Raw genomic sequence first — 22,817 nt, forward strand, 5'->3', positions numbered from 1 at the left:
TAATCATTTATTTGAATGGTAAATCTCTGTTGATAAACTGGGTAAATCAAAGACGTAGCCTAGGCGTATTCACAATACAGGTGAATGCATATTCAATAGGAGCTTGTTTTGGCTGATTTAATGGGTTACAGATGACAGTCTGTTTCCCTTCCATTGATGACGTATTTTATTGTACTGATCCACAACATTTGCGTAGAAGCTTATTTTATAAAAGGGTGCGCTGTCTCTTTAACCAGTAATGAGGTCATTCACATGGCAAGAGGAGAGCGGCCCGGAGTCCGTTCGCTGAGGCAAGAGGAGAGCGGCCCGGAGTCCGTTCGCATGGCAAGAGGAGAGCGGCACGGAGTCCGTTCGCATGGCAAGAGGAGAGTGGCCCGGAGTCCGTTCGCTGAGGCAATAGATCCTCTTTGGGAGAGACATGAGAAACCGATTTTAAGTGAATTAATTAGGTTCTGGTGGCAATCAGCTTTTGAAATCAGCGTATTCTGTGTTATGGTTTGCATATTATCACAAACTAAGTACTAGATTAGTGAATTGAGGTTAGCTTTAGCTGTCAGCTACAAAGGAAAGTTGGCCTACAAAGCTCTTCCATTGTTCTAACTTGTATGGACATTTTTTTTGCGAACAGTAATTAGCAGTTTCAAAATTTCAACATGCCATGTCGCATTATTCAAGTGTGTTAACTTGTGTGCAGCATGAGTGGGGAGTTCACTTGATGCAGCCCAGATTCCCAGTGCAGCAGGCAGTGGGGAGTTAACATCAGCCACGGTGCGCTAGAAGGGGGACATGTATTCACACACATACAAACTCCAATCCAGTCAAGTCACATTTACTCCCTAGTATTCATTACATTACTCTGACAATATCACCCCATATCTGATGAATTTCATGTTCAATTTATCAAATCTACCAGGTTATCAGACCCAAACACAGACAGACATGCTTTAACATAATCCACTGGCAGCCGTCTGCACTGCCTTCAGACCCAGTCAGGGTTTCACAGAGCTGAGTGCGAGACTGGGAGAACTAGCGCCAAACGAGGACAGCCCATTAGTAGCAGACTGGGAGAGCTAGCGCCAAACGAGGACAGCCCATTAGTAGCAGACTGGGAGAACTAGCGCCAAACGAGGACAGCCCATTAGTAGCAGACTGGGAGAACTAGCGCCAAACGAGGACAGCCCATTAGTAGCAGACTGGGAGAACTAGCGCCAAACGAGGACAGCCCATTAGTAGCAGACTGGGAGAACTAGCGCCAAACGAGGACAGCCCATTAGTAGCAGACTGGGAGAACTAGCGCCAAACGAGGACAGCCCATTAGTAGCAGACTGGGAGAACTAGCGCCAAACGAGGACAGCCCATTAGTAGCAGACTGGGAGAACTAGCACCAAACGAGGACAGCCCATTAGTAGCAGACTGGGAGAACTAGCGCCAAACGAGGACAGCCCATTAGTAGCAGACTGGGAGAACTAGCGCCAAACGAGGACAGCCCATTAGTAGCAGACTGGGAGAACTAGCGCCAAACGAGGACAGCCCATTAGTAGCAGACTGGGGAGAACTAGCGCCAAACGAGGACAGCCCATTAGTAGCAGACTGGGGAGAACTAGCGCCAAACGAGGACAGCCCATTAGTAGCAGACTGGGAGAACTAGCGCCAAACGAGGACAGCCCATTAGTAGCAGACTGGGAGAACTAGCGCCAAACGAGGACAGCCCATTAGTAGCAGACTGGGAGAACTAGCGCCAAACGAGGACAGCCCATTAGTAGCAGACTGGGAGAACTAGCGCCAAACGAGGACAGCCCATTAGTAGCAGACTGGGAGAACTAGCGCCAAACGAGGACAGCCCATTAGTAGCAGACTGGGAGAACTAGCGCCAAACGAGGACAGCCCATTAGTAGCAGACTGGGAGAACTAGCGCCAAACGAGGACAGCCCATTAGTAGCAGACTGGGAGAACTAGCGCCAAACGAGGACAGCCCATTAGTAGCAGACTGGGAGAACTAGCGCCAAACGAGGACAGCCCATTAGTAGCAGACTGGGAGAACTAGCGCCAAACGAGGACAGCCCATTAGTAGCAGACTGGGAGAACTAGCGCCAAACGAGGACAGCCCATTAGTAGCAGACGGAAGACTTTGTGGCTACTCAACCACCCCTCAGTACTGTGACCTACAGTGGGGAGAACAAGTATTTGATACACTGCCGATTTTGCAGGTTTTCCTACTTACAAAGCATGTAGAGGTCTGTAATTTTTATCATAGGTACACTTCAACTGTGAGAGACGGAATCTAAAACAAAAATCCAGATAATCACATTGTATGATTTTTTAAGTAATTCATTTGCATTTTATTCCATGACATAAGTATTTGATACATCAGAAAATCAGAACTTAATATTTGGTACAGAAACCTTTGTTTGCAATTACAGAGATCATACATTTCCTGTTGGTCTTGACCAGGTTTGCACACACTGCAGCAGGGATTTTGGCCCACTCCTCCATACAGACCTCCAGATCCTTCAGGTTTCGGGGCTGTCGCTGGGCAATACGGACTTTCAGCTCCCTCCAAAGATTTTTCTATTGGGTTCAGGTCTGGAGACTGGCTAGGCCACTCCAGGACCTTGAGATGCTTCTTACGGAGCCACTCCTTAGTTGCCCTGGCTGTGTGTTCGGGTCGTTGTCATGCTGGAAGACCCAGCCACGACCCATCTTCAATGCTCTTACTGAGGGAAGGAGGTTGTTGGCCAAGATCTCGCGATACATGGCCCCATCCATCCTCCCCTCAATAAGGTGCAGTCGTCCTGTCCCCTTTTGCAGAAAAGCATCCCCAAAGAATGATGTTTCCACCTCCATGCTTCACCATTGGGATGGTGTTCTTGGGGTTGTACTCATCCTTCTTCTTCCTCCAAACACGGCGAGTGGAGTTTAGATCAAAAAGCTCCATTTTTGTCTCATCAGACCACATGACCTTCTCCCATTCCTCCTCTGGATCATCCAGATGGTCATTGGCAAACTTCAGTTGGGCCTGGACATGCGCTGGCTTGAGCAGGGGGACCTTGCGTGCACTGCAGGATTTTAATCCATGACGGCTTAGTGTGTTACTAATGGTTTTCTTTGAGACTGTGGTCCCAGCTCTCTTCAGGTCATTGACCAGGTCCTGCCGTGTAGTTCTGGGCTGATCCCTCACCTTCATGATCATTGATGCCCCACGAGGTGAGATCTTGCTTGGAGCCCCAGACCGAGGGTGATTGACCGTCATCTTGAACTTCTTCCATTTTCTAATAATTGCGCCAACAGTTGTTGCCTTCTCACCAAGCTGCTTGCCTATTGTCCTGTAGCCCATCCCAGCCTTGTGCAGGTCTACAGTTTTATCCCTGATGTCCTTACACAGCTCTCTGGTCTTGGCCATTGTGGAGAGGTTGGAGTCTGTTTGATTGAGTGTGTGGACAGGTGTCTTTTATACAGGTAACGAGTTCAAACAGGTGCAGTTAATACAGGTCATGAGTGGAGAACAGGAGGTCTTCTTAAAGAAAAACTAACAGGTCTGTGAGAGCCGGAATTCTTACTGGTTGGTAGGTGATCAAATACTTATGTCATGCAATAAAATGCAAATGAATTACTTAAAAATCATACAATGTGATTTTCTGGATTTTTGTTTTAGATTCCGTCTCTCACAGTTGAAGTGTACCTATGATAAAAATTACAGACCTCTACATGCTTTGTAAGTAGGAAAACCTGCAAAATCGGCAGTGTATCAAATACTTGTTCTCCCCACTGTATAACTTGTCTGTGTAAGCAGTATATAAGAGAACTAACAGACTGCCCCGGCAGAGCTCTCGACCGACGTGTACTATGGTGCATTAAGTTGGCCTGGACCGGGGTTGGCCTGGACCGGGGTTGTCCGGGACCGGGGTTGTCCGGGACCGGGACCTGGAGAGATACCCTCCTGTAGGTTTTCATTCCAACCTGCTAATTATCAGAATCCGGTGTGCTCGATTGGGGTTGGAGCAGGGAGCTGAGGGACGGTGGCTCTCCAGGAGCAGGGTTGGACAATCCTGGCCTAGACCATTCTCATTAAATTCCAAATAAGACACTTTAGTCATCAACTTTGTAAAGAAAACATCCATTTAATTATTCAAGTAATTGTCTTAGAGGCGATTATTATTATTTTTTTATCACTCACACCCGAAAGGTAACATTTTTGATTCATGCTGTGACGTGGGCGAGCTTGTCACATGCACACGCAGAAGCGAAACGACCAAGGGAAAACTCACGCGCTCTCGACCGGGACCTGCTTATTCGTTATATCCACCTTATTTTCAAACACCTTTCAAAGACGGAAGTCAAAACGTGGAAACTATGGATGCAACTTCCCCCGCACTCGTTATCATAATTCTTCATATGCGCGACACTAAAAACCCCGCCATTAGCATGTTCCTGCATTATTTAGTAAACAACTACAATAATAATACTAATCAAAGTTGGCAAGCTAAGACCGGTATGTATCACCAAGGTAGAAGGTGGGAGTATTCTCAAAGTCAACTTATGAGAGGAGACGGAAAAACAGTCCCCCACCCAGCAGGACTCCTCACCGGCTGGGAGGATGATATGAAACTGTGGCCGTCCATAACGTATGCCAAAATATGTGCATATATCATTGATTCTCTTGCTGTTGATGGTCAGGCTATGGGAAATCTTAAAAGCTCAGAAGTCTACAAGTATATTTACAGCGAGAAATTTGGGACCGTTCTGTCGAAGTCCATCGGAGACGAAGATGAGTGGATCTTCCGCAAAGCAGAGGCGGAGCCAAACCCACCAAACATGGCTACTAGCTACATTTTACATTTTAGTCATTTAGCAGACGCTCTTATCCAGAGCGATTTTACAGTTAGTGAGTGCATACATTTTTTATACTGGCCCCCCGTGGGAAATGAACCCACAACCCTGCCGTTGCAAGCGCCATGCTCTACCAACTGAGCTACAGGGGACCAATTAGCTAGCATGGAAGGAGAATTACTGATATTGTCGGTGAGATTAATAGCAACTACTTATTGTATGACCTCCTATACACTATATTAGGCCCAGCCTTTGGAACTTTGGTTTTCCTAGATATGGCTACTGTATTGTGATCACTAGATCCGATAAATCTGGATACTGCTTTCAAGCACATTTCTGCAGCATTAGTAAAGATGTGATCAATACATGTTGATGGTTTCATTCCTGTGATGAAGTTACAGTATGTAGGCTCCTCCCACGTAACACTTGAACCAGTGTTACTGCAGCTCTGTTCTGCAGCAGACATCCCATCATGCACTGGGATTACCTTTGACCTTTGGCACTTGACCCCTCACCACCTCTTCCTCTGTTATGGTGTCTTTCTGAAGCCCTCCTTTTGTGATCAAATGTTTTTATTATTTTTAATAACAAAACCGATACACATGGACAGAGAAACAAGTGACCCGACCTATCAAGACCAACAGCTATTTTCAGGTCTCTCCAGAGATGTTCGATCGGGTTCATGTCCAGGCTCTGGCTGGGCCACTCAAGGACATTCAGAGACTTGTCCCGAAGCCACTCCTGTGTTGTCTTGGCTGTGTGCTTAGGGTCGTTGTCCTGTTGGAATGTGAACCTTCGCCCCAGTCTGAGGTCCTGAGCACTCTGGAGCAGGTTTTCGTCAAGGGTCTCTCTGTACTTTGCTCTGTTCATCTTTGCCTCGATCCTGACTAGTCTCCCAGTCCCTGCCGCTGAAAAACATCCCCACAGCATGATGCTGCCACCACCATGCTTCATCGTAGGGATGGTGCCAGGTTTCCTCCAGACATGACGCTTGGCATTCAGGCCAAAGAGTTCAATCTTGGTTTCATCAGACCAGAGAATCTTTTCTCATGGTCTGAGAGTCCTTTAGGTGCCTTTTGGAAAACTCCAAGAGGGCTGTCATGTGCCTTTTACTGAGGAGTGGCTTCGGTCTGGCCTCTCTACCATAAAGGCCTGATTGGTGGAGTGCTGCAGAGATGGTTGTCCTTCTGGAAGGTTCTCCCATCTCCACAGAGGAGCTCTGTCAGAGTGACCATTGGGTGCTTGGTCACCTCCCTGACCAAGGCCCTTCTCCCCTGATTGCTCAGTTTGACCGGGCGGCCAGCTCTAGGAAGAGTCTTGGTGGTTCCAAACTTCTTCCATTTAAGAATGATGGAGGCCACTGTGTTCTTGGGGACCTTCAATGCTGCAGAAATGTTCTGGTACCCTTCCCCAGATCTGTGCCTTGACATTATCCTGTCTCGGAGCTCTACGGACAATTCCTTCGACCTCATGGCTTGGTTTTTGCTCTGACATGCACTGTCAACTGTGGGTCCTTATATAGACAGGTGTGTGTGCCTTTCCAAATCATGTCCAATCAATTGAATTTACCACAGGTGGACTCCAATCAAGTTGTAGAAACATCTCAAGGATGATCAATGGAAACCGGATGCACCTGAGCTCAATTTCGAGTCTCATTGCGAAGGGTCTGAATACTTATATAAATAGGGTATTTCTCTTTTTAAAATTTGCAAAAATGTATAAAAACCTGTTTTTGCTTTGTCGTTATGGGGCATTGTGTGTAGATTGAGGATTTTTATTTAATCCATTTTAGAATAAGGCTGTAACGTAACAAAATGTGGAAAAAGTCAAAGCGTCTGAATACTTTCGGAATGGACTGGTACCGGGGGACCTTCAGATGAGTATTGTGAGGCCCGTGGGCGTCCTAGAGCAAAACAGCCAACATGTACGTGTTCGTGAGAGTCTCATCTTTCCATAGAGGGGTTATAGTTCGTTGGCCAAACCGTTCGGACGCTACAGACGATTTTGTGAGAAGACCGGTTTTCGGGATGTCTCATGGTCTGACAAACACCGCTCTAGCTCTGTCACCTTTAACCGCAGATGCAGAAGTGCAACATCGGAGGATGCGGTGGATTGAGACGCATCCAATGCAAAAAAACATATCTCTAGTTTAAACTGACAGATTTTTTTTTATGGGGATTTTTAAATTATGCTATTTAGATTTCCGTGGGGGCACGGACATCAACCTTAGTGGGTCAAAGCTGTTGCAGCTTTGATGAGAATGGGTGTGTTACTGTGTGTTGTCGTCTTGAAGCTGTATGATTATTCATTCAAGGAAGTGGATGCTTCACTTCATGCCTGGAAGATTCCGTGCTAGCCGACATGTTGAAGGTGAAGTTAAGATAAGAGTACAGAAAACCGAGGAGAGTCATGAAAAAATACATAGTAGCTGGTTCTCCTGTTCAACGTGTGGTCTCCTGGTTCTCCTGTTCAACGTGTGGTCTCCTGGTTCTCCTGTTCAACGTGTGGTCTCCTGGTTCTCCTGTTCAACGTGTGGTCTCCTGGTTCTCCTGTTCAACGTGTGGTCTCCTGGTTCTCCTGTTCAACGTGTGGTCTCCTGGTTCTCCTGTTCAACGTGTGGTCTCCTGGTTCTCCTGTTCAACGTGTGGTCTCCTGGTTCTCCTGTTCAACGTGTGGTCTCCTGGTTCTCCTGTTCAACGTGTGGTCTCCTGGTTCTCCTGTTCAACGGGTGGTCTCCTGGTTCTCCTGTTCAACGTGTGGTCTCCTGGTTCTCCTGTTCAACGTGTGTTCTCCTGGTTCTACAGAACAGCCCAATGTTCAGTAACTGCATCCCAAATGGCACCCTACTGCCTATAATAGTGCACTACTTTAGACTGCTCTGGTCAACAGTAGTGCACTATGTAGTGAGTAGGATGCCATTTGGGACAAAGACAATGAATCCCTAGGAGCAGCGTTGTTCAGCCAGATCCCCATGTTGAAGCGTATTGTCTTCCTGTGACTAATGATGTCCTCTCTGACTCCTCCCACAGACCTGTCCACTCCAGATGCCCCCAGGAAGCACGGCGCCAGCACCCCGTCCCCGTCCCCGTCCTGGCCACCAGCTCACGGGATGGGAGGGACTCTGGGTCAGAGGAAGAGGCTGCTGAAGGCGCCCACGCTGGCTGAACTGGAAAGCTCAGAGTCTGACGTACGTGTCTGTGTGTGGATAGAATGGGATTGTTTGTGGTATCCATACATCACCTACACGAAAGCTGCTTTTCTACAACGAGGAGTACAAGCTCTTGACTTGAACACAGAGACAAGTGCATCTAGTCCTGTATCTAGCCCTGTATCTAGCCCTGTATCTAGCCCTGTATCTAGCCCTGTATCTAGCCCCGTATCCAGAGTGTATCTAGCCCTGTATCCAGAGTGTACCTAGCCCTGTATCTAGCCCTGTATCTAGCCCGTATCCAGAGTGTATCTAGCCCTGTATCCAGTGGCAGAAATGAGTCGATGTTGTCGTCTGAAATGATCATGTTTTCTGAGGAGCAGGTTAGTCTGTAATGGTGTCTCTATACCTACATCAGTCATGTATCATGATCTCCTCATTAACAGGATGAGCCCAGTCTCAGCTCCTCCATGTTGGACGCCTCGTCTCCTGAATCTGTCCTGGGGAAGAACAGTAAGATACCTTCACTCTCTTTTTGTTGATGTTGAAAGTTGTATTTATACAATTTTCACTATGAATTCATAAACCGTTCCATATTCCACGAAAACGTACACATTACTGAATGACAAAGTACATTTCTAGACGTTCCATAACACCAATCATGAACACTAGCTAGTACACTAGATCCCTCTACTCTTTGAAGGCTCCCCAGGTATAGAAAAACTAATGTTGCATCCCAAATTGCACCCTATTCACTAGATGGTGCACTACTGTTTTTATCAAGCTATTTTTATTTGATATTTGAAAGATTATACAGACAACCCATTCAAACATGTAGAAGGCAAAACACACACTGATCCCCATCAACCCCCCATGGTCCAATACAGCCCCACCCAAACACAGTGATCCCCTAGCACATCATAAAATAAATGGGATGCATGCCAGCAAAGACACAACACTATAAACAATACATTAGTTGCACTATAACGGTGACAAACTGTTAGGGCCTCCATCAGCGGAGCCTCGTCTGCCAGCGAAACTGGTCATTCAGCCTCATTTACTGGCTTTTAAAAACACATAGCTGATATGGCTGACTTGCTTAAACAAATGTGGTTTCTACTGACAATTGAGATGTACAAACTATGGCATAAGGGGACGACGAGCGGACGAGAGGCAATCCGTAATTTCGATTTAAGACATTAATGAGCGAGCTAGGACAGACGTAGTCAATATAACTATTTGTTCAGCCCCTTTGAAATGTACAGCGACAGAATTCAGAACATGGGCCGTTCTTACAGTGTTCTCCCTGTACACCAAGTCAGAACCGTGGGATAAATAAAGGGGGCATATAAGCAGACAATGAAAGCTCTTACAATATTCAATGATTACATTTCTCTAAAACAGGTTATAGGCTACATGTGCACCACCAAGTCAGAACAGTAGGCTAAATTATGAGGGGGGAAGGGACCAAATTATTAGGGTGAGGCACATGGGCTACTAACAGCTTACTACACAACATACACTTAGTATTACTTTCTTAGCTACAGTATACATATCTCCCTGGCATATTACATCATTTATGCAGCAGCATACAATACATTTTTGGTCTCACCTTGTTGTGCTGTTCTCACTGTTGAATTTGCGATTTCCAACTTGTTGTGTAATGTTTATGGCCGATGAGCACCGATACGTTTTTATCTATAATTTCTCTTCATAATTTGTCTTCACAAGGCTTGAAAAGGATTTGCTAATATATTGGCGACTTGATTCATGATGATGATGATGACTGCTAGCTTGTTAGTTAAGATTTTGAAAGTATGATGTTGACATGATCAGTCCAATCAAAGCTACGGTAGATATAACGTGATTTGATGTCATTTTATCTGTGGCCAATGACCTTGAGCCTCCTTGAATGGGCATTTCTAATGTAACTCCATGGCAGCACCCAAGGGGCTTGCATTTTCTAGCTCTACCAGTAGATTTTGCGGTGACGTAGTGTCCCCATGAGTGACAGAACACTGAGCCAATCACGGTTCAACTAGAGAACATTACCAACCCCTACGCTCCGTATTTTCCGCTGGCTGCCCCACCACCACAGAAAGCACTGAGCTAGGCTGAAACACCACCACAGAAAGCACTGAGCTAGGCTGAAACACCACCACAGAAAGCACTGAGCTAGGCTGAAACACCACCACAGAAAGCACTGATTTAGGCTGAAACACCACCACAGAAAGCACTGAGCTGGCTGCCCCACCACCACAGAAAGCACTGAGCTGGCTGCCCCACCACCACAGAAAGCACTGAGCTGGCTGCCCCACCACCACAGAAAGCACTGAGCTAGGCTGAAACACCGCCACAGAAAGCACTGAGCTAGGCTGAAACACCACCACAGAAAGCACTGAGCTAGGCTGAAACACTACCACAGAAAGCACTGAGCTAGGCTGAAACACCACCACAGAAAGCACTGAGCTAGGCTGAAACACCACCACAGAAAGCACTGAGCTGGCTGCCCCACCACCACAGAAAGCACTGAGCTAGGCTGAAACACCACCACAGAAAGCACTGAGCTAGGCTGAAACACCACCACAGAAAGCACTGAGCTAGGCTGAAACACCGCCACAGAAAGCACTGAGCTAGGCTGAAACACCACCACAGAAAGCACTGAGCTAGGCTGAAACACCACCACAGAAAGCACTGAGCTAGGCTGAAAAACCACCACAGAAAGCACTGAGCTAGGCTGTCCCACCACCACAGAAAGCACTGAGCTAGGCTGTCCCACCACCACAGAAAGCACTGAGCTGGCTGCCCCACCACCACAGAAAGCACTGAGCTAGGCTGAAACGCCACCACAGAAAGCACTGAGCTAGGCTGAAACACCGCCACAGAAAGCACTGAGCTAGGCTGAAACACCACCACAGAAAGCACTGAGCTAGGCTGAAACACCACCACAGAAAGCACTGAGCTAGGCTGAAACACCACCACAGAAAGCACTGATTTAGGCTGAAACACCACCACAGAAAGCACTGAGCTGGCTGCCCCACCACCACAGAAAGCACTGAGCTGGCTGCCCCACCACCACAGAAAGCACTGAGCTGGCTGCCCCACCACCACAGAAAGCACTGAGCTAGGCTGAAACACCGCCACAGAAAGCACTGAGCTAGGCTGAAACACCACCACAGAAAGCACTGAGCTAGGCTGAAACACTACCACAGAAAGCACTGAGCTAGGCTGAAACACCACCACAGAAAGCACTGAGCTAGGCTGAAACACCACCACAGAAAGCACTGAGCTGGCTGCCCCACCACCACAGAAAGCACTGAGCTAGGCTGAAACACCACCACAGAAAGCACTGAGCTAGGCTGAAACACCACCACAGAAAGCACTGAGCTGGCTGCCCCACCACCACAGAAAGCACTGAGCTAGGCTGAAACACCACCACAGAAAGCACTGAGCTGGCTGCCCCACCACCACAGAAAGCACTGAGCTAGGCTGAAACGCCACCACAGAAAGCACTGAGCTAGGCTGAAACACCGCCACAGAAAGCACTGAGCTAGGCTGAAACACCACCACAGAAAGCACTGAGCTAGGGCTGAAACACCACCACAGAAAGCACTGAGCTAGGCTGAAACACCACCACAGAAAGCACTGAGCTAGGCTGAAACACCACCACAGAAAGCACTGAGCTAGGCTGAAACACCGCCACAGAAAGCACTGAGCTAGGCTGAAACACCACCACAGAAAGCACTGAGCTAGGCTGAAACACCACCACAGAAAGCACTGAGCTAGGCTGAAACACCACCACAGAAAGCACTGAGCTAGGCTGTCCCACCACCACAGAAAGCACTGAGCTAGGCTGAAACACCACCACAGAAAGCACTGAGCTGGCTGCCCCACCACCACAGAAAGCACTGAGCTAGGCTGAAACGCCACCACAGAAAGCACTGAGCTAGGCTGAAACACCGCCACAGAAAGCACTGAGCTAGGCTGAAACACCACCACAGAAAGCACTGATTTAGGCTGAAACACCACCACAGAAAGCACTGAGCTAGGCTGAAACACCACCACAGAAAATACTGATTTAGGCTGAAACACCACCACAGAAAGCACTGAGCTGGCTGCCCCACCACCACAGAAAGCACTGAGCTGGCTGCCCCACCACCACAGAAAGCACTGAGCTGGCTGCCCCACCACCACAGAAAGCACTGAGCTAGGCTGAAACACCGCCACAGAAAGCACTGAGCTAGGCTGAAACACCACCACAGAAAGCACTGAGCTAGGCTGAAACACTACCACAGAAAGCACTGAGCTAGGCTGAAACACCACCACAGAAAGCACTGAGCTAGGCTGAAACACCACCACAGAAAGCACTGAGCTGGCTGCCCCACCACCACAGAAAGCACTGAGCTAGGCTGAAACACCACCACAGAAAGCACTGAGCTGGCTGCCCCACCACCACAGAAAGCACTGAGCTAGGCTGAAACGCCACCACAGAAAGCACTGAGCTAGGCTGAAACACCGCCACAGAAAGCACTGAGCTAGGCTGAAACACCACCACAGAAAGCACTGAGCTAGGCTGAAACACCACCACAGAAAGCACTGAGCTAGGCTGAAACACCACCACAGAAAGCACTGAGCTAGGCTGAAACACCACCACAGAAAGCACTGAGCTGGCTGCCCCACCACCACAGAAAGCACTGAGCTAGGCTGAAACACCACCACAGAAAGCACTGAGCTAGGCTGAAACACCACCACAGAAAGCACTGAGCTGGCTGCCCCACCACCACAGAAAGCACTGAGCTAGGCTGCCCCACCACCACAGAAAGCACTGAGCTAGGCTGAAACACAGCCACAGAAAGCACTGAGCTAGGCTGAAACACCACCACAGAAAGCACTGAGCTAGGCTGAAACACCACCACAGAAAGCACTGAGCTAGGCTGAAACACCACCACAGAAAGCACTGAGCTAGGCTGAAACACCACCACAGAAAGCACTGAGCTGGCTGCCCCACCACCACAGAAAGCACTGAGCTAGGCTGAAACACCACCACAGAAAGCACTGAGCTGGCTGCCCCACCACCACAGAAAGCACTGAGCTAGGCTGAAACACCACCACAGAAAGCACTGAGCTAGGCTGAAACACCACCACAGAAAGCACTGAGCTAGGCTGAAACACCACCACAGAAAGCACTGAGCTAGGCTGAAACACCACCACAGAAAGCACTGAGCTAGGGCTGAAACACCACCACAGAAAGCACTGAGCTAGGCTGAAACACCACCACAGAAAGCACTGAGCTAGGCTGAAACACCACCACAGAAAGCACTGAGCTAGGCTGTCCCACCACCACAGAAAGCACTGAGCTAGGCTGAAACACCACCACAGAAAGCACTGAGCTAGGCTGAAACACCACCACAGAAAGCACTGAGCTAGGCTTAAACACCACCACAGAAAGCACTGAGCTAGGCTGAAACACCACCACAGAAAGCACTGAGCTAGGGTGAAACACCACCACAGAAAGCACTGAGCTAGGCTGAAACACCACCACAGAAAGCACTGAGCTAGGCTGAAACACCACCACAGAAAGCACTGAGCTAGGCTGAAACACCACCACAGAAAGCACTGAGCTAGGCTGAAACACCACCACAGAAAGCACTGAGCTGGCTGCCCCACCACCACAGAAAGCACTGAGCTAGGCTGAAACACCACCACAGAAAGCACTGAGCTAGGCTGAAACACCACCACAGAAAGCACTGAGCTAGGCTGAAACACCACCACAGAAAGCACTGAGCTAGGCTGAAACACCACCACAGAAAGCACTGAGCTGGCTGCCCCACCACCACAGAAAGCACTGAGCTAGGCTGAAACACCACCACAGAAAGCACTGAGCTGGCTGCCCCACCACCACAGAAAGCACTGAGCTAGGCTGAAACACCACCACAGAAAGCACTGAGCTAGGCTGAAACACCACCACAGAAAGCACTGAGCTAGGCTGAAACACCACCACAGAAAGCACTGAGCTAGGCTGAAACACCACCACAGAAAGCACTGAGCTAGGCTGAAACACCACCACAGAAAGCACTGAGCTAGGCTGAAACACCACCACAGAAAGCACTGAGCTAGGCTGAAACACCACCACAGAAAGCACTGAGCTAGGCTGAAACACCACCACAGAAAGCACTGAGCTAGGCTGTCCCACCACCACAGAAAGCACTGAGCTAGGCTGAAACACCACCACAGAAAGCACTGAGCTAGGCTGAAACACCACCACAGAAAGCACTGAGCTAGGCTGAAACACCACCACAGAAAGCACTGAGCTAGGCTGAAACACCACCACAGAAAGCACTGAGCTAGGCTGAAACACCACCACAGAAAGCACTGAGCTAGGCTGAAACACCACCACAGAAAGCACTGAGCTAGGCTGAAACACCACCACAGAAAGCACTGAGCTAGGCTGAAACACCACCACAGAAAGCACTGAGCTAGGCTGAAACACCACCACAGAAAGCACTGAGCTAGGCTGAAACACCACCACAGAAAGCACTGAGCTGGCTGCCCCACCACCACAGAAAGCACTGAGCTAGGCTGAAACACCACCACAGAAAGCACTGAGCTGGCTGCCCCACCACCACAGAAAGCACTGAGCTAGGCTGAAACACCACCACAGAAAGCACTGAGCTATCCTGAAACACCACCACAGAAAGCACTGAGCTGGCTGCCCCACCACCACAGAAAGCACTGAGCTAGGCTGAAACACCACCACAGAAAGCACTGAGCTAGGCTGAAACACCACCACAGAAAGCACTGAGCTAGGCTGAAACACCACCACAGAAAGCACTGAGCTAGGCTGAAACACCACCACAGAAAGCACTGAGCTGGCTGCCCCACCACCACAGAAAGCACTGAGCTAGGCTGAAACACCACCACAGAAAGCACTGAGCTGGCTGCCCCACCACCACAGAAAGCACTGAGCTAGGCTGAAACACCACCACAGAAAGCACTGAGCTAGGCTGAAACACCACCACAGAAAGCACTGAGCTGGCTGCCCCACCACCACAGAAAGCACTGAGCTAGGCTGAAACACCACCACAGAAAGCACTGAGCTGGCTGCCCCACCACCACAGAAAGCACTGAGCTAGGCTGAAACACCACCACAGAAAGCACTGAGCTGGCTGCCCCACCACCACAGAAAGCACTGAGCTAGGCTGAAACACCACCACAGAAAGCACTGAGCTAGGCTGAAACACCACCACAGAAAGCACTGAGCTGGCTGCCCCACCACCACAGAAAGCACTGAGCTAGGCTGAAACACCACCACAGAAAGCACTGAGCTAGGCTGAAACACCACCACAGAAAGCACTGAGCTGGCTGCCCCACCACCACAGAAAGCACTGAGCTAGGCTGAAACACCACCACAGAAAGCACTGAGCTAGGCTGAAACACCACCACAGAAAGCACTGAGCTAGGCTGAAACACCACCACAGAAAGCACTGAGCTAGGCTGAAACACCACCACAGAAAGCACTGAGCTAGGCTGAAACACCACCACAGAAAGCACTGAGCTAGGCTGAAACACCACCACAGAAAGCACTGAGCTAGGCTGAAACACCACCACAGAAAGCACTGAGCTGGCTGCCCCACCACCACAGAAAGCACTGAGCTAGGCTGAAACACCACCACAGAAAGCACTGAGCTGGCTGCCCCACCACCACAGAAAGCACTGAGCTAGGCTGAAACACCACCACAGAAAGCACTGAGCTAGGCTGAAACACCACCACAGAAAGCACTGAGCTGGCTGCCCCACCACCACAGAAAGCACTGAGCTAGGCTGAAACACCACCACAGAAAGCACTGAGCTAGGCTGAAACACCACCACAGAAAGCACTGAGCTAGGCTGAAACACCACCACAGAAAGCACTGAGCTAGGCTGAAACACCACCACAGAAAGCACTGAGCTAGGCTGAAACACCACCACAGAAAGCACTGAGCTAGGCTGAAACACCACCACAGAAAGCACTGAGCTAGGCTGAAACACCACCACAGAAAGCACTGAGCTGGCTGCCCCACCACCACAGAAAGCACTGAGCTAGGCTGAAACACCACCACAGAAAGCACTGAGCTGGCTGCCCCACCACCACAGAAAGCACTGAGCTAGGCTGAAACACCACCACAGAAAGCACTGAGCTAGGCTGAAACACCACCACAGAAAGCACTGAGCTGGCTGCCCCACCACCACAGAAAGCACTGAGCTAGGCTGAAACACCACCACAGAAAGCACTGAGCTAGGCTGAAACACCACCACAAAAAGCACTGAGCTAGGCTGAAACACCACCACAGAAAGCACTGAGCTAGGCTGAAACACCACCACAGAAAGCACTGAGCTAGGCTGAAACACCACCACAGAAAGCACTGAGCTGGCTGCCCCACCACCACAGAAAGCACTGAGCTAGGCTGAAACACCACCACAGAAAGCACTGAGCTGGCTGCCCCACCACCACAGAAAGCACTGAGCTAGGCTGAAACACCACCACAGAAAGCACTGAGCTAGGCTGAAACACCACCACAGAAAGCACTGAGCTGGCTGCCCCACCACCACAGAAAGCACTGAGCTAGGCTGAAACACCACCACAGAAAGCACTGAGCTGGCTGCCCCACCACCACAGAAAGCACTGAGCTGGCTGCCCCACCACCACAGAAAGCACTGAGCTGGCTGCCCCACCACCACAGAAAGCACTGAGCTAGGCTGAAACACCGCCACAGAAAGCACTGAGCTAGGCTGAAACACCACCACAGAAAGCACTGAGCTAGGCTGAAACACCACCACAGAAAGCACTGGAGCTGGCTGCCCCACCACCACAGAAAGCACTGAGCTAGGCTGAAACACCACCACAGAAAGCACTGAGCTGGCTGCCCCACCACCACAGAAAGCACTGAGCTAGGCTGAAACGCCACCACAGAAAGCACTGAGCTAGGCTGAAACACCGCCACAGAAAGCACTGAGCTAGGCTGAAACACCACCACAGAAAGCACTGAGCTAGGCTGAAACACCACCACAGAAAGCACTGAGCTAGGCTGAAACACCACCACAGAAAGCACTGAGCTAGGCTGAAACACCACCACAGAAAGCACTGAGCTGGCTGCCCCACCACCACAGAAAGCACTGAGCTAGGCTGAAACACCACCACAGAAAGCACTGAGCTAGGCTGAAACACCACCACAGAAAGCACTGAGCTGGCTGCCCCACCACCACAGAAAGCACTGAGCTAGGCTGCCCCACCACCACAGAAAGCACTGAGCTAGGCTGAAACACAGCCACAGAAAGCACTGAGCTAGGCTGAAACACCACCACAGAAAGCACTGAGCTAGGCTGAAACACCACCACAGAAAGCACTGAGCTAGGCTGAAACACCACCACAGAAAGCACTGAGCTAGGCTGAAACACCACCACAGAAAGCACTGAGCTGGCTGCCCCACCACCACAGAAAGCACTGAGCTAGGCTGAAACACCACCACAGAAAGCACTGAGCTGGCTGCCCCACCACCACAGAAAGCACTGAGCTAGGCTGAAACACCACCACAGAAAGCACTGAGCTAGGCTGAAACACCACCACAGAAAGCACTGAGCTAGGCTGAAACACCACCACAGAAAGCACTGAGCTAGGCTGAAACACCACCACAGAAAGCACTGAGCTAGGCTGAAACACCACCACAGAAAGCACTGAGCTAGGCTGAAACACCACCACAGAAAGCACTGAGCTAGGCTGAAACACCACCACAGAAAGCACTGAGCTAGGCTGTCCCACCACCACAGAAAGCACTGAGCTAGGCTGAAACACCACCACAGAAAGCACTGAGCTAGGCTGAAACACCACCACAGAAAGCACTGAGCTAGGCTTAAACACCACCACAGAAAGCACTGAGCTAGGCTGAAACACCACCACAGAAAGCACTGAGCTAGGGTGAAACACCACCACAGAAAGCACTGAGCTAGGCTGAAACACCACCACAGAAAGCACTGAGCTAGGCTGAAACACCACCACAGAAAGCACTGAGCTAGGCTGAAACACCACCACAGAAAGCACTGAGCTAGGCTGAAACACCACCACAGAAAGCACTGAGCTGGCTGCCCCACCACCACAGAAAGCACTGAGCTAGGCTGAAACACCACCACAGAAAGCACTGAGCTAGGCTGAAACACCACCACAGAAAGCACTGAGCTAGGCTGAAACACCACCACAGAAAGCACTGAGCTAGGCTGAAACACCACCACAGAAAGCACTGAGCTGGCTGCCCCACCACCACAGAAAGCACTGAGCTAGGCTGAAACACCACCACAGAAAGCACTGAGCTGGCTGCCCCACCACCACAGAAAGCACTGAGCTAGGCTGAAACACCACCACAGAAAGCACTGAGCTAGGCTGAAACACCACCACAGAAAGCACTGAGCTAGGCTGAAACACCACCACAGAAAGCACTGAGCTAGGCTGAAACACCACCACAGAAAGCACTGAGCTAGGCTGAAACACCACCACAGAAAGCACTGAGCTAGGCTGAAACACCACCACAGAAAGCACTGAGCTAGGCTGAAACACCACCACAGAAAGCACTGAGCTAGGCTGAAACACCACCACAGAAAGCACTGAGCTAGGCTGTCCCACCACCACAGAAAGCACTGAGCTAGGCTGAAACACCACCACAGAAAGCACTGAGCTAGGCTGAAACACCACCACAGAAAGCACTGAGCTAGGCTGAAACACCACCACAGAAAGCACTGAGCTAGGCTGAAACACCACCACAGAAAGCACTGAGCTAGGCTGAAACACCACCACAGAAAGCACTGAGCTAGGCTGAAACACCACCACAGAAAGCACTGAGCTAGGCTGAAACACCACCACAGAAAGCACTGAGCTAGGCTGAAACACCACCACAGAAAGCACTGAGCTAGGCTGAAACACCACCACAGAAAGCACTGAGCTAGGCTGAAACACCACCACAGAAAGCACTGAGCTGGCTGCCCCACCACCACAGAAAGCACTGAGCTAGGCTGAAACACCACCACAGAAAGCACTGAGCTGGCTGCCCCACCACCACAGAAAGCACTGAGCTAGGCTGAAACACCACCACAGAAAGCACTGAGCTATCCTGGAAACACCACCACAGAAAGCACTGAGCTGGCTGCCCCACCACCACAGAAAGCACTGAGCTAGGCTGAAACACCACCACAGAAAGCACTGAGCTAGGCTGAAACACCACCACAGAAAGCACTGAGCTAGGCTGAAACACCACCACAGAAAGCACTGAGCTAGGCTGAAACACCACCACAGAAAGCACTGAGCTGGCTGCCCCACCACCACAGAAAGCACTGAGCTAGGCTGAAACACCACCACAGAAAGCACTGAGCTGGCTGCCCCACCACCACAGAAAGCACTGAGCTAGGCTGAAACACCACCACAGAAAGCACTGAGCTAGGCTGAAACACCACCACAGAAAGCACTGAGCTGGCTGCCCCACCACCACAGAAAGCACTGAGCTAGGCTGAAACACCACCACAGAAAGCACTGAGCTGGCTGCCCCACCACCACAGAAAGCACTGAGCTAGGCTGAAACACCACCACAGAAAGCACTGAGCTGGCTGCCCCACCACCACAGAAAGCACTGAGCTAGGCTGAAACACCACCACAGAAAGCACTGAGCTAGGCTGAAACACCACCACAGAAAGCACTGAGCTGGCTGCCCCACCACCACAGAAAGCACTGAGCTAGGCTGAAACACCACCACAGAAAGCACTGAGCTAGGCTGAAACACCACCACAGAAAGCACTGAGCTGGCTGCCCCCACCACCACAGAAAGCACTGAGCTAGGCTGAAACACCACCACAGAAAGCACTGAGCTAGGCTGAAACACCACCACAGAAAGCACTGAGCTAGGCTGAAACACCACCACAGAAAGCACTGAGCTAGGCTGAAACACCACCACAGAAAGCACTGAGCTAGGCTGAAACACCACCACAGAAAGCACTGAGCTAGGCTGAAACACCACCACAGAAAGCACTGAGCTAGGCTGAAACACCACCACAGAAAGCACTGAGCTGGCTGCCCCACCACCACAGAAAGCACTGAGCTAGGCTGAAACACCACCACAGAAAGCACTGAGCTGGCTGCCCCACCACCACAGAAAGCACTGAGCTAGGCTGAAACACCACCACAGAAAGCACTGAGCTAGGCTGAAACACCACCACAGAAAGCACTGAGCTGGCTGCCCCACCACCACAGAAAGCACTGAGCTAGGCTGGAAACACCACCACAGAAAGCACTGAGCTAGGCTGAAACACCACCACAGAAAGCACTGAGCTAGGCTGAAACACCACCACAGAAAGCACTGAGCTAGGCTGAAACACCACCACAGAAAGCACTGAGCTAGGCTGAAACACCACCACAGAAAGCACTGAGCTAGGCTGAAACACCACCACAGAAAGCACTGAGCTAGGCTGAAACACCACCACAGAAAGCACTGAGCTGGCTGCCCCACCACCACAGAAAGCACTGAGCTAGGCTGAAACACCACCACAGAAAGCACTGAGCTGGCTGCCCCACCACCACAGAAAGCACTGAGCTAGGCTGAAACACCACCACAGAAAGCACTGAGCTAGGCTGAAACACCACCACAGAAAGCACTGAGCTGGCTGCCCCACCACCACAGAAAGCACTGAGCTAGGCTGAAACACCACCACAGAAAGCACTGAGCTAGGCTGAAACACCACCACAAAAAGCACTGAGCTAGGCTGAAACACCACCACAGAAAGCACTGAGCTAGGCTGAAACACCACCACAGAAAGCACTGAGCTAGGCTGAAACACCACCACAGAAAGCACTGAGCTGGCTGCCCCACCACCACAGAAAGCACTGAGCTAGGCTGAAACACCACCACAGAAAGCACTGAGCTGGCTGCCCCACCACCACAGAAAGCACTGAGCTAGGCTGAAACACCACCACAGAAAGCACTGAGCTAGGCTGAAACACCACCACAGAAAGCACTGAGCTGGCTGCCCCACCACCACAGAAAGCACTGAGCTAGGCTGAACCACCACCACAGAAAGCACTGAGCTGGCTGCCCCACCACCACAGAAAGCACTGAGCTGGCTGCCCCACCACCACAGAAAGCACTGAGCTAGGCTGAAACACCGCCACAGAAAGCACTGAGCTAGGCTGAAACACCACCACAGAAAGCACTGAGCTAGGCTGAAACACTACCACAGAAAGCACTGAGCTAGGCTGAAACACCACCACAGAAAGCACTGAGCTAGGCTGAAACACCACCACAGAAAGCACTGAGCTGGCTGCCCCACCACCACAGAAAGCACTGAGCTAGGCTGTAACACCACCACAGAAAGCACTGAGCTGGCTGCCCCACCACCACAGAAAGCACTGAGCTAGGCTGAAACGCCACCACAGAAAGCACTGAGCTAGGCTGAAACACCGCCACAGAAAGCACTGAGCTAGGCTGAAACACCGCCACAGAAAGCACTGAGCTAGGCTGAAACACCACCACAGAAAGCACTGAGCTAGGCTGAAACACCACCACAGAAAGCACTGAGCTAGGCTGAAACACCACCACAGAAAGCACTGAGCTAGGCTGAAACACCACCACAGAAAGCACTGAGCTGGCTGCCCCACCACCACAGAAAGCACTGAGCTAGGCTGAAACACCACCACAGAAAGCACTGAGCTAGGCTGAAACACCACCACAGAAAGCACTGAGCTGGCTGCCCCACCACCACAGAAAGCACTGAGCTAGGGCTGCCCCACCACCACAGAAAGCACTGAGCTAGGCTGAAACACAGCCACAGAAAGCACTGAGCTAGGCTGAAACACCACCACAGAAAGCACTGAGCTAGGCTGAAACACCACCACAGAAAGCACTGAGCTAGGCTGAAACACCACCACAGAAAGCACTGAGCTAGGCTGAAACACCACCACAGAAAGCACTGAGCTGGCTGCCCCACCACCACAGAAAGCACTGAGCTAGGCTGAAACACCACCACAGAAAGCACTGAGCTGGCTGCCCCACCACCACAGAAAGCACTGAGCTAGGCTGAAACACCACCACAGAAAGCACTGAGCTAGGCTGAAACACCACCACAGAAAGCACTGAGCTAGGCTGAAACACCACCACAGAAAGCACTGAGCTAGGCTGAAACACCACCACAGAAAGCACTGAGCTAGGCTGAAACACCACCACAGAAAGCACTGAGCTAGGCTGAAACACCACCACAGAAAGCACTGAGCTAGGCTGAAACACCACCACAGAAAGCACTGAGCTAGGCTGAAACACCACCACAGAAAGCACTGAGCTAGGCTGTCCCACCACCACAGAAAGCACTGAGCTAGGCTGAAACACCACCACAGAAAGCACTGAGCTAGGCTGAAACACCACCACAGAAAGCACTGAGCTAGGCTTAAACACCACCACAGAAAGCACTGAGCTAGGCTGAAACACCACCACAGAAAGCACTGAGCTAGGCTGAAACACCACCACAGAAAGCACTGAGCTAGGCTGAAACACCACCACAGAAAGCACTGAGCTAGGCTGAAACACCACCACAGAAAGCACTGAGCTAGGCTGAAACACCACCACAGAAAGCACTGAGCTAGGCTGAAACACCACCACAGAAAGCACTGAGCTAGGCTGAAACACCACCACAGAAAGCACTGAGCTGGCTGCCCCACCACCACAGAAAGCACTGAGCTAGGCTGAAACACCACCACAGAAAGCACTGAGCTGGCTGCCCCACCACCACAGAAAGCACTGAGCTAGGCTGAAACACCACCACAGAAAGCACTGAGCTAGGC

General features: G+C 50.6%; 1 protein-coding gene across 5 annotated transcripts in view; it reads left to right on the plus strand.

Moving 5' to 3' along the window:
- The window catches only part of spire1a (spire-type actin nucleation factor 1a), a 112,344-nt gene that overhangs the window by 58,646 nt on the left and 30,881 nt on the right, over nucleotides 1-22,817 (plus strand). For all 5 annotated transcript variants that reach the window (XR_005997924.2, XR_005997925.2, XM_041869313.2 and 2 more), the window contains exons 9-10: nucleotides 7,857-8,014; nucleotides 8,422-8,488. Coding sequence is in view for 3 of the 5 variants with exons in the window: in XM_041869313.2 (XP_041725247.1) it covers nucleotides 7,857-8,014; nucleotides 8,422-8,488 (225 nt within the window). In the remaining 2 variants the exon portion in view is untranslated. The remainder of the gene's footprint in view (nucleotides 1-7,856; nucleotides 8,015-8,421; nucleotides 8,489-22,817) is intronic.

The sequence above is a fragment of the Coregonus clupeaformis genome, unplaced genomic scaffold (assembly GCF_020615455.1).
Source record: "Coregonus clupeaformis isolate EN_2021a unplaced genomic scaffold, ASM2061545v1 scaf0085, whole genome shotgun sequence".
Classification (NCBI taxonomy): domain Eukaryota; kingdom Metazoa; phylum Chordata; class Actinopteri; order Salmoniformes; family Salmonidae; genus Coregonus; species Coregonus clupeaformis.